The following is an 11,963-nucleotide window of genomic DNA, read 5'->3' on the forward strand; positions in this document are numbered from 1 at the left end:
CTTTTTATAACATGATTGGTGAGAAGTCAACGTTATCTTCTTCACAAAATTATCAGCACAAACACAAAGCCATCCTTCATACAAAGTTAATGTGTTTTTGCCATATGTGTGCTCTCACTTGATTGCTTAAGAAATGTAGACTATTTTAACCAGTTAAAATGTTTCTATTTATACTCCATTAATCAAGCAGAATATTAAGTTTGACTTGGAAGAATTGTATAAGATGAGTCCAAATATTCTTTTACCTGAGTGAAAAGGTATAAGAACACCTTCTTCATGCTACAATAGCTTGAAGAAGAAAGGAAGGAAAATGCACTTCTGCGGTGCATGCATGATTAAACAGAGATAGATGTACACTCGGAGAGAGAAAAAAAAAAGAACAAAAAAAAGAAGCAATTTTGATAGTTTTGAAGGAAGTACAGTACAAGAAAGATTCTTTCTTGAAAGCTTGTCTTTCAAAAAAGAAAAGCTAAAACATCATAAAATCCCAAAGGAAAACAGGCAAAAAGGAAACTGCCTTTTAAGATCAGATTGGCACAGTGGGGCAAAAATTCAAAGGAAGAAGAAGAAGAACATGAAAGATGATGAAACTGATTAAAAAGTGTCCACGGATTAACTGAGATGGCTCATATCCCCTCAGGCAACAAATATCTACACCAATGTCCAACTGGAAAGGTTAGCATTTACACCTGCAACTCGAACGATATGGAGCTACTTGATTATAAAGCAAAAATCACCACAGTCACAACAGTTAAACGCAATTATTCAATTAACTTGGATTGATTTATACATCCTACAATAAGAACAAAATAATAGCACACTTTCAGAATGGGACGTTTTTGGATCTAGTTTTTGTAAAGAGTTGGAGCCAAAATTAAAACTAAAGTCATATTTTAATAAGTGCCTGAGTGTGATCTGTTTAGAAAAAGAAATGGAAAATAAACTCAATAAAATGAAAACAATTAACTGAAATGAAAAGACATTTTCGGCAAAGGCCAAGAGATACAAAGGATAAGACAATAAATTTACATGTCACAGAGAAAAACAAGGAAAGATTGAAGATTACAACGTATTATTAACAAGTTTCTTAAACTCTATTTTTATCTGAGAAATTACAGCAAACTACCTTTGTTTTGTGATTTTTACAAGTTGTGAACGACACAAACTGACAAAACTTTGGATGCAGTAAAATTCAGAGTAAATGAAAAAGGACACACTGACAGAAGGAGGACTCAGAGACAAATAACACTCTTAAATAAATTAATAAATCAAGTCTCATTTGAAGGAAAACCTTATGGAGTACCTGGTGACCTGATTAGTCAGTCGCGTCTGAAGTAGCAAATCTCTGTCTGGCAGCAAGCTGTCGCAGATGAGGTTCTGATTGGAGCGCACCGCCACACCATGGCACACACACAGAGAGCACAGAACCTCCAGCACCTGCAACACAACCAGTCAGCACTTCACACCTCAATAAGTTCAAGTGATTCAAGCTAAAGATCGCCAGTTTCTCTTAAAGCTGCTTTCAACTTTCTCTTATGTCATCTGGTATACTTTTAGAAATATGTTCAACAGCTAAAAACCAACCATTCTTTTTTTTTTATACCTCATGTTTACCTGTTCTGCTCCAGGTAATACATATAGTACTGTCTACAATTATTGGCCTGGTAAATCGTCTCAAAATAAATAAAAATAAATAAAATATTTTAAGCCAGCAGTACTATGCCATAGAAGCATTTTAGAAAGCTTTAATTTCAGAAAATGTACTTACGGCAAAAAAATAAATAAATAAAAACATTTGACATTAGTACATAATTTTTTTTTACTAATATCAGAATTTTTGTTGGCCATGCTTTTGTAAAACTCCACCCCTCCACCCCCCCAGATGAACAGCTTTCCAATTGTTGGACCTGAAAGAGAGAAGTTTTTATGTAGAAGTCAGCATTATTTCAAATCTCCAAGTTCATAATTAGACCAAGTTCTCATGGCTTTTTCAAGAGAAACAAGGAACCAGGACACCATTACTACAACACTTTCCAGATGCATGAGATGCTTTTTACATGTCCTTTATTTTTACACCAAACCCACCCTGATATGTTGGCTTACAAAAAGCTCAATTTTAGCTCTTAGCTGAGTAAAGCACACCTTTTATGGCAAAAAGTTTTAGAGGAGTTTCATAAACTCCCCTAAAGTTTTTTATTTTTTTTCTGTGCTCTGTGTGGTAAGAGAACAGAAGAGGATTTTTTTTTCTGGTATCACTTCCACACTGTGGAATGACCACTCTTTGTTATTGATTTCTTTAAGTCTGACTTAAGTAAAGTGTCATTTTAAAAATGTCTCAAAGTATTTCATTTTCAGCACTTTATTTTTCAAAGACTATTAGAAAACATTCATGGTTGCTCAAGATTTAAATCCAAAGCAATGAAAAAAGTTTTCTACCTTGTTGTTGTGTCCATGCTTTTCCAGAAATGAGATAATAGATTCAATGTGTTCATCTTTTATGACATTAATTGCCTCAGGACTCTCTACAAGAACACAGTGCAGAACTTCCAAGACTCCTGGGAATGGTAAGAAACATTACAATATAACAGAAACACTGTTTTAACATCTATAACTTTAAGAAAAAAATTCATAGATTGCAAGTGTAGCAACTGGGTTGAAAAAAAATGTCCAAATCAAGCCAACCAGAAGATGCTTCTAGATGGTCCAGTCTGCCTATGAGCCAGTCCACAGAGCTTGAGAAATGAGCACAGTTTACACGGTTCCCACGGATCAAAGCAGCTAAAAAAGAAAAAGACAGTCAGGTAACCTGAATTAATTATTCACATACAAGTACACAGGAAGCAAAAAAATGAGAGCCAGGTGGTTGACTTTAATAAGTTAACGTTGGACCAGGATGAGTATTATTATTAATATTATTATTAACATTCTTACCAAGTAACTCATAGAACAAGTAGACGACGGCCTCCCACTGAGTAGCATCGGTTATACAAGAATCACTGCTGTAGTGGTGCAGATGATCAATGCAATCTACCACCAGATCTATCACACCCTAAGAAGAACAAAGGCAGTGTGTTTGGTTACTCTGAGAAAAATAAAACAAAAAATTATATCTGTATGCTATTTCTACCTCTTCTTTAAACATATTCTGGCGCCTCCTTAGAGCAGCCATCTTTTTCTGTTTATCTTCATGGCTTTGCCCATCAAGTGGAGACTGGAAGTACTTGATGAGATCCTGGAGGCTGCAGGTTACCGTTTTCATTGGCAGACAGAGTGAGGACAGGCTTCCTTCATGACTAAATCCGTCGAGTTTCCTAATGGAGATGCAGATTGTCTTACAATTGTCTAGCAAAAAATTGTTTTTAAATATTTAACAGAAATGAGAAAGGACAATACAGTTTGGGCCACGAGTGTTTCACTGTACTAAAGACAGTTTTGAGGGCATTAAATTTTTTGCATTGTTGTCGCATATTTAAATGTTTCAGATCATCAAACAAACAAATCTGAGGCCTATGTGAAAAACTAATGCGCCAATTTTCTTGTCCAAACAAACACTTTCAGTACTGAAACTGTAAATCACAATGTAAACTCTGACTCTACGGACAGGTCTGTCTTTCCTCTATTCTCAAACTACAGAATGACCGTGAATCAAGAACCTGATAAAGTGAGTAAACAAAGAGACAGTGCTCCGGATGAGTCCTGCAGTGTGAGATTCTTCTCTCTGAGAGCGAGATAATGTCAGTCCATCATCCATGTGACCCTCACTGTGTAAAATGGCCTGAGAAAAGAAAAAATCCAGATCCATTCAAATCCTGCTGTAGTCAAAAAGCAGACTTATGTTTTGGGTTCATGAAGAGCCACCGTCTACACCAAAAATAAAAGAAAAAAAATAATAAAGTTGTACCTTGCGCAGATTTCCACCCAGCCGGCATTTGGCGTCTGTAGCTTGATAGGTTAGCCACAGTCCTGAGTACAGATGCTGGAGGTAACACATCGAGTCTCCATATTTGATTTCTGGGATTCCCATGCAATCAGTATCTGTGTTTTTGCCAGCATCGCATTTCTCCTGCCAGAAAATATTTTAATGAAAAAAAAAATTCAAACATGTAAATTCTTCTTCCTCAATATAATTTTTAATCATACACTGCATTGCATCATTTTGTAAGACACTTTGCATCTAATTTAAAAGTTTTAAAAATATCCAGTGTGTTTCTAATTATTGAATTGACCTTTGATGATCGGAAGCAGAAGGAAGTTGTCTTGATGTCAGCCTTGTCCCGATCCACTAGGTGCAATCCTTTTTCCTCCATCAGACCCAGGTACCTCCCCGTTGTTACGTGGCACAGGCGAAAAGGCTCGCCCCAACATGTGTGCCTCCCACTCCACCTAGGAAATGTCAGTACAGAAATAACAATTTCCTCATGGCATATCCAAAAAAGCAAAATGTATATTTCAAGAGTGACAGAATTATTCTAAAATCTTTAATTTACATACGCAACACGCAGAATTTCCAGCCTCCAAAGGGACCGCCCATGACCAGACACTGACCCAATCTCATAATGCATCACCCTAGAATAGGAAAGCAGCTGCAGTCAGAGAGGCGAGCAATGTTTTTATTTATTTATTTATTCTCAAACTAATATGAAAAGAAGTGTGTTTTGAAGGACCTTTGAAGCTCCTCTCCCTGCTCTGAACAAGGAACAGTCAGACAAGCATCACTATAGCTGTGGAGCAGACGCAATGTTTCTCCCCCCTTTAGATAGCCTGGAAAAAAGCAAAACAATATTTTACATCATCAGGTTATTGGGAATGGCTGTCTATGCCAAAAGAAATTGTAAATACAGTCCTGACTGAGCACAAGTCATTCTTTCATCATTTTCAGTTTAGACTTTGAGTTTATAAGAACATCCCATGGTAGAAATAAGGCAGATGACATACATCTGGAAAGTTTTTTTGTGCTTTACAAGTTTGAGAATGTCATCATATTTTTATTTTATCTTATTGAGAAAAATAGGACACTAATTCTTGAGCAAGTGAGATAAGAAAAAAAAGTTCAAATTGAAGGATTTTGCAGAGGCTTTGTTTAGTTTGTAAAAGTAACTTTTATAGAAAAAAAATGTTTTTGCATTTTTATTAAAGCTGCCATGTCCTAAAACTGTAACATGAGTTGTCAGCTTTTATAAAAAAAAAATCTCATCTCAATGCCAATGTATGCAACACTGTCATCAAAAAAGACAGCTTAGATGCAATATTTGGTAAGTTATTATTTTAAATGATTATGCATTAGTGATTTGCATATAAATTATTTATTTGACCGGTTTGACTCACTCAAACACAAAACAAGAAAATGTGTTAGCTGGAAATCCTGTTATCACAATATTGAACAAGATTATTCACAGATTAACAGATTTTCCTGATATGGTGCAGCCCTAACTAAGATTTAATAAACACTGCATTCCTAAATTAGCCAACTCCTCTGTTAAAAAGATTGACAGAATAAATCATTTCAGATCACATAAAATTGACAAGTGGTTTTTATTTCAAATAGATCACATTAATAAAATGTTTTCTTTATTGTTGCAGTAAAAAAAAGACCAAAAAAAAAAACAACCAGACAGCTGCAACTCATTTAAAATCTGGATACCAGATGTCTGACCAATACCAGAAATTGAATCATGTTACACCAGTCGTTAAATTACTTCACTGGCTTCCCTGTGAGTAACGGGAGAGATTTGCAAATCCTGCTAACGGTGTGGAAAAAAAACTCAATTGTCTTTGGCCTGAACACGATTGCAGCATCTATGCCATTAAGTCATAAGAGAAGCATTCCCTCGATGTTTTCAGAACCCGGTAAAAACAAGGAGAGAGATTTAGTCTCCCTGTTCCTCAGCTCTGGAGGAAATGCCCTAAAAACAGGGTATTCTGGGTATGTTGGCTGGTTTAAATGCAGTGAAGAAAATACTGTTTCCTACTAGAAGAAAATGAAAAAATAAAATGTATTTTTATTTTGTCCTAACTATGTTGTGGTTTTTATTGAGTATAATAATGTGTGTTTAATTAAAGATTAGTTAATTAAATTTGTATAATTATTTCTTCCGTTTCAATTGTGGTTCTTTTATTTTCTATGTGGGTGAATGCTGTACAGAGACTTGCCTCGCAAAAAGGCAAAGCACTTGAGCTCGTTGAAAAAAAAAACAACTGCATTCCTTAAACACAACACACTCAGCTGGACTTTTTTTCACATACAAAAAAGAATAAATGTTTTGTTTATCAACATGCTTAGAGAGCAAAAAGAAAAGAAACTTGCCTTGAGCAATGGCACCTCCGGAGCAGATGGGAGCAACACTCCAAAGAGTCTGCTGGAAGGAGGCACTGACAATCAGACTGTCGCTCAGGCTTTTGTTGTCAGATACAGTGCCAAAGGACAGATGCTGGGGAATAAAAAAAAAGAAAAAAGAAAATATGAGAAATGGGCTCATCAGAAATAAACACAACTTCTGATTTTTCTGCCACAATAACTGTTATCATAAGCAATTATGCAAAACACCTCATTCGCAAAACAGTGAGGCATCATCTTCTGATTGAAATAAATGGAAATTTTGTAGATTGTCGTTTCTGATAGTGAAAGACTATAAGTGAGAAAAAAATCTAGTAATAAAAGCACAAGAAGAAAAAGAAAAATCATTACATTTTAAATTGTATTATTCCCTTAACTGGATTACACTTCTGTAACAAATATTTTTATTTTTTTTTCCATTTCCATCAGTGTGACTTTGGTCTACTTTAAGATAAAAACAATTTTTCTTCCTTTACTCACCAGATATCTCTCAGAGGAGACACTGACCAGTATGAGGTCATCTCCGACACGCACCTTCTCGCCCTCTGACCTCTGCCTGGAAGCCGGATGGACAGTCCACCAGCATGCCTCTCCTGAGCCAGGGGCAGAATTTAGATGAGTGGAAGCTTGCAGGCTAAAACTTAAAGTGTGGAGCCACAAAAAGGATCACGATACATTAAAGGAAAATGTTATGAGAACAGGTACATTTTAAATTATACCTGCTTTATCCTCTTGTAGACCCACATCAAACGCCAGCTTGTCAGGCGAAGTCTGAGACGAAGACAAGCAACTAAGATACTTGAAGGGAAATTAAAATAAATAAATAAATCAGTATATTTAAGATGTATAAAAAATCCTTATTTTAAAGTGGGAGGTATTTTTGAAAATAGAAAAAACTTGGCAATCCTTACTGATCTAAAGTAAGAAAACTTCAGTCTAGAGTCAGACTGTATATTAATGGTGGTGTCTCTTTCTACAGCATGTAAATATCTGAATATCTCAAACTCACCATGCCACTGAAGGAGTGTGTGAACATCACTGCCTGGCCGTACAGCAGAGTGCGATGGGCAACTCCAGTTTTTGCCTGTAAATCACCATCAGTCGGTTTATAATTGTTAAAATATATGTATTTGTTTAATTTCAAGACACTAAGAAGTAGAGAAAATATCAAGTAAAAAAATAAAAATAACAATCAGCCCACAATGTCTTTCAAAATGCATCTTGTTATTTTAATGTTACTAAAATAAAACCAAGGACAGTGTCACTATAAAATCAGCCTCCGTCTACAGTTTTGAAGCCTTGGATCTTTTTGTTTTCTATATTTTGAAGCTGCTGTGTCTTAAAAAAAAAAGAAAAGTTTTAGACACTTTTGCAAGAAATCTAGACATCCAGATGTGTAAAACGGCCTATGTATGTATTTTCCATTGAATAGCACAATTAAGTAGATATGTCATCTTCAGTTGTTAGAAAAATGCTGTATATATCAAACATTTCTAAATAATTTCAAAATAATTTATAATCTCTACTACGCCTTTCAGGGTTTCTCCCAGTGTATTATAAGCCTGGCAGGCCACCAGGCTAAGCATTACTTATTTACTTACATATTTTTAAAATGTTTGCTTTTTTAAGACTTTATGGTGGGTGCCCAGGTATAAGTCTTTCAATAACACATAATTATTAAGTGATATTTTCAAATTTCCTGTCAACTTTAAACATATTTTAACTGAAAAACACAAAGGGCGGCTGGTTGAATGGTAGCACCCAACCACCGGGCTTTGCAAGTTTTCTGGGGGAAACCTTGACTTGATAAATTATGTTGTTTCCAAACATTCTTAGGAGTGTTTGACTTAGAAGTAGTTTGTTTAACCTCAGCAGTTCCATCAGGTGCAACTTCAATATTTTAACAAGTAATCTTTGACTTCCTGTTCTGGCAGAGTGTAGATATGCTGTGACACAAAAGTCGGTTTCCACTAACAGATCTCCAAGATGGGAAAGACAAGACAATAAGGAAGCTACACACTTATCTTCAGAAAAAGATAAATGTGTTTACATGTCAAAACCTGCCCAAAATTACAAGAAACAACAAATAAACAGTCCAAAACAATAAGAAATGTGACAAATTATTTCTAAGGAAAACATTGACTTAACTCTATTTTACAATAAACATTGACCGGATAATCTTAAATTAAGGTAAATCATGCCCCAAAATTACGCTGCCAGAACATGAGCCAGCAAATTCGTTCATTAAGGTTCACTGAGAGCAACAAGAAGGGAACAGATTCTCACCTCTGCTGCCAGTTGTTCGCTGTGGGCCAGCATCTCCTGCAGGGCTCGAACAGAGAGACACTGAACCAGGACGAAGCCACAGACAGACAAGTCTGGAGGAACATTCTGGCAGGAAATAAAAGAACACAAAAACTTTCTAAACTACTTTCATGTGAGCCTGTTTCCTTTCCAGACCAATGATATAATAAGCAACAACAAATCAAATACAAATTGACATATGCAAGCCAAAAGATTGATTAATCTATAATTTAAAGAGTGCATATGCTTGATTTACCTGCCAATGATCACATAGAAAAACCTTTCCACATCTTTCCATGTTAAAAACCTACATTTTGAAAGCATTTTTATTAGATTTTATGCAATTGAACAGCACTAAATATTTTAAATATACAGATTCTCCATCGGTTTAATTTTGGCCATTTTAGCAAATGAAAATGTTTCGATCAAAATTATTGTACACTGTGCTTTTTTTTTTTTTTTTTTAAACATACTACATGTAATTAATTAGCAAAAATGAAAGTACAAGAAACAGTTGTAAAATAAAATAATTTTTCAAAATTATAAATAAATGACAAATAATTTTATATTATTTCATAGAAAATTCAACAGCTCAAAAAAAGAAAAATGACACTATTTGAGGCATCGCTCCCATTGGTGTCAAAAAGGAGGACAAAGAGCAGTGAGGAGGAACAGCGAAATCACCATGGTGGAGCTTTGTACCTTGCAGTTTGAAGTGGGTTCAAGCCTGCAAAGCCTGCTCCCAAATCCTTCAGCAGCAAGACAGAGTTTCAAATGTTCGCTATTAGAGGTGAAGGTGCTCTGCAAAACCACCTCATCTCCCTAAGGAAGGGAAAGAAAAACCACAAACACACACAGAGATGACAACAAGATAGTGTGTGCAAAACAACTTTAGATTCTGAAAGAAAATATTTCAGAAATGAGCACTGATATGGATGATGCATTTTATTTCTATTGAAACTGTATGTACAGTAGATCTGGACATACACATCTACTTATCTTATCCCCATTCAAAAACCACATGCATCACGCCAACCCAATTAGACATCTCTATCTATTTAAAGAAGTGCAAGAAAAGAATCACAGATGACCAGGAATGCCAACACCTCTCGGTGCTCTCGGTACACTGCCATATCTGGAAGGCACTTCTCTGTCTGACCCCCTGATTCGACCGTCTTTCCACTCCTCATATCAGCAGGAGCATTGCAATCAGTCGAACACACTGCCCAGAGCTCAGGTTGCCCATTCTGATGGGCTTGAGGACAGCTGTGCATCCAACATGTGAAAATTCACCATGGAACAATGGAATGGCGAATGGAAAAAGTTTTTGAAAGTGGACAATTATTTTTCTCAAATTTTGGCACAGGGAAGAAATTACAAAGTCTGGTCTACACATCTTAGAAAAGGTTATTATACAGGCACCTTGTATGTAAAGCAATTCAATTCTGATAAAAAAAAAAATAAGGCAGGAAAAAAACAAAATACATTTCTTCTGAACAGCAAAATTTCAAAAATAACTTGATCAAGTAATCTATTTCATAGATTGGAGTGCTAGCATAGATTTCTATTGCCATCTACCAACTAACCATGAGATTTGTCAAGAATAAAAAACACCATGTATGGCAGCAAAAGTATGGATCAATTAAACACAATTATCCGCATGTGCGTTTGTCTTGCCTCCACTGTGACATGCTACTATCAGAAGGTAAAGATTACAAAGTTTAAGAGGACAACCAAGAAGAAAAACATCTTGTAGTGAGAACAAGAAAAAAAACAGTTTTTATTGTTTCTTTTTTGCCACAATAACTACAAAAAATAAAGGTTAGAGAACCAGTAGGAGGTGTAAGGCAGCAGGTATTTAAATTCATTTGGGATTTTTCTTTTTCTTTTTTTTTTTTTTTTGCTAATTTAATACAAAAAAGAAAATGAAGATTTTCAACTGATATCCTTAGAAATAAAATACAACACTATATCTTGACCTTAAATAAATTTTGTGTTACCTGGAGGTTAATATCTCAAAACACAGAAATACTAGTTCTGTTTTGTTTTTCTATTAGAAGGTCTTTTGGAAATAATTAGACTTTTAACAGTTAACATCTAGTTTGACTTTGTGACTCACCGTCCGTAAAAACTGTCCCTCGTCTTCACCCTCTCCTGTGGCCCTCATTTCCTAAACTAAAATAGGTCACATCTGAGGAGACCTCAAGAGGCTCAGGAAGTTTGGAGTTGACAGAAAGAATAAAAACAGAAAACAGGGAGCAGGGCCTTCAGCTTGTGGGCGGTGTCACTGTAATCGACCAATTACCTCACAACGCCATTTTTACCAGCTGCTGCGTTCAGGGAAAGTGAAGAAACAATCAACTTTGTCTCTGGTGAGCCATTGTGGTGAATGTGTGCCAAATTATGACTTATGGCAGTAAATATCTCATTATCTCCATCACTGTCTTGCATCTTTGGAAGGGAGGCATGGCCACTGTCAGGTAGAGAGTAGTACTGGCGTTAAAGCTGTAACTTTTTTGGAAAGAATATTTTTTTACACATTTGTAAAACCGGCACCATGTCTTCACAACATGTTATGAGACAGATAATCTGTGAAAAGATCAATTTCCTCTGCCTCCTCAATGATATTATTGCCACCTGAAGAAATGCAACGCTCTAATCAGAGCCAGGAGGAAGTTTTTAATGCTGTAACCAACTTGCAATTACAGGAAAAAAACAAAAAAACATTTTGTCCATCGTCATCGGTGGCTATGCTAACAAATCCCATACCCCCTTCCATGGAGAGACGTGTAGGAGTGGAGATCATGATTGACAGCTCTAAGACCCGCCTCCAGGCTCTGATTGGATGTTTTTAGTTAACACTGGGAGAACGGAGAAGAGCTCGTTTTTTTCCCCAGATTGTGTCACCTACCATATTGGCACGACCAGTAATGTAACGTTAATATAAAAAAATACAGAAAGTATTAGTTTAATGTTTATATGCCATTTAATTTAGTCAATGATTAACTTAAATCCAAAAGACAGCAAGGTTATTGGCAAAGCTTTTTTTTTTCTCATTAGAAGGGAAGCTTTACATTTAGAGACCTATGCAATTACTTTCTTAATTCAAGCAGAAAACTCAGTGACGGTGTAAAAGAATGGGAATATGTTTAATCTTTTTCTTTCTGTTCACACAAATAATGACACTAGAAACCTAGAAATGCATGTTTTCCCCCAGAAAACATGCATTTTTCATGTGGAGTCCAGCAAGAGCATAATGAGGTTGAACAGCTCAACAGTCTTCAGTTTTATGCCCTTCAGGTGCTGAAAAGCAAACATAATCAAC

The 11,963-nt window shown here is 35.8% G+C and overlaps 1 protein-coding gene across 1 annotated transcript in view; it reads right to left on the reverse strand.

The window, feature by feature from the left end:
* The window catches only part of ryr2b (ryanodine receptor 2b (cardiac)), a 68,648-nt gene extending 57,803 nt beyond the window's left edge, over positions 1–10,845 (reverse strand). The window contains exons 1-17 of the mRNA XM_055029509.1: positions 10,758–10,845; positions 9,341–9,460; positions 8,621–8,725; positions 7,344–7,418; positions 7,054–7,132; positions 6,815–6,927; positions 6,305–6,428; positions 4,665–4,761; positions 4,492–4,566; positions 4,227–4,383; positions 3,902–4,063; positions 3,654–3,775; positions 3,128–3,311; positions 2,932–3,049; positions 2,683–2,778; positions 2,437–2,555; positions 1,304–1,437 (exon numbers count right to left, since the gene is read on the reverse strand). Of these exons, the coding sequence (XP_054885484.1) occupies positions 1,304–1,437; positions 2,437–2,555; positions 2,683–2,778; positions 2,932–3,049; positions 3,128–3,311; positions 3,654–3,775; positions 3,902–4,063; positions 4,227–4,383; positions 4,492–4,566; positions 4,665–4,761; positions 6,305–6,428; positions 6,815–6,927; positions 7,054–7,132; positions 7,344–7,418; positions 8,621–8,725; positions 9,341–9,460; positions 10,758–10,805 (1,928 nt within the window). The 5' untranslated portion in view covers positions 10,806–10,845. The remainder of the gene's footprint in view (positions 1–1,303; positions 1,438–2,436; positions 2,556–2,682; positions 2,779–2,931; positions 3,050–3,127; positions 3,312–3,653; positions 3,776–3,901; positions 4,064–4,226; positions 4,384–4,491; positions 4,567–4,664; positions 4,762–6,304; positions 6,429–6,814; positions 6,928–7,053; positions 7,133–7,343; positions 7,419–8,620; positions 8,726–9,340; positions 9,461–10,757) is intronic.
* Positions 10,846–11,963: the final 1,118 nt, after the last annotated feature.

This window comes from Poeciliopsis prolifica, unplaced genomic scaffold (assembly GCF_027474105.1).
Source record: "Poeciliopsis prolifica strain line A6 unplaced genomic scaffold, Auburn_PproV2 SCAFFOLD005, whole genome shotgun sequence".
In the NCBI taxonomy this organism is placed as follows: Eukaryota; Metazoa; Chordata; class Actinopteri; order Cyprinodontiformes; family Poeciliidae; genus Poeciliopsis; species Poeciliopsis prolifica.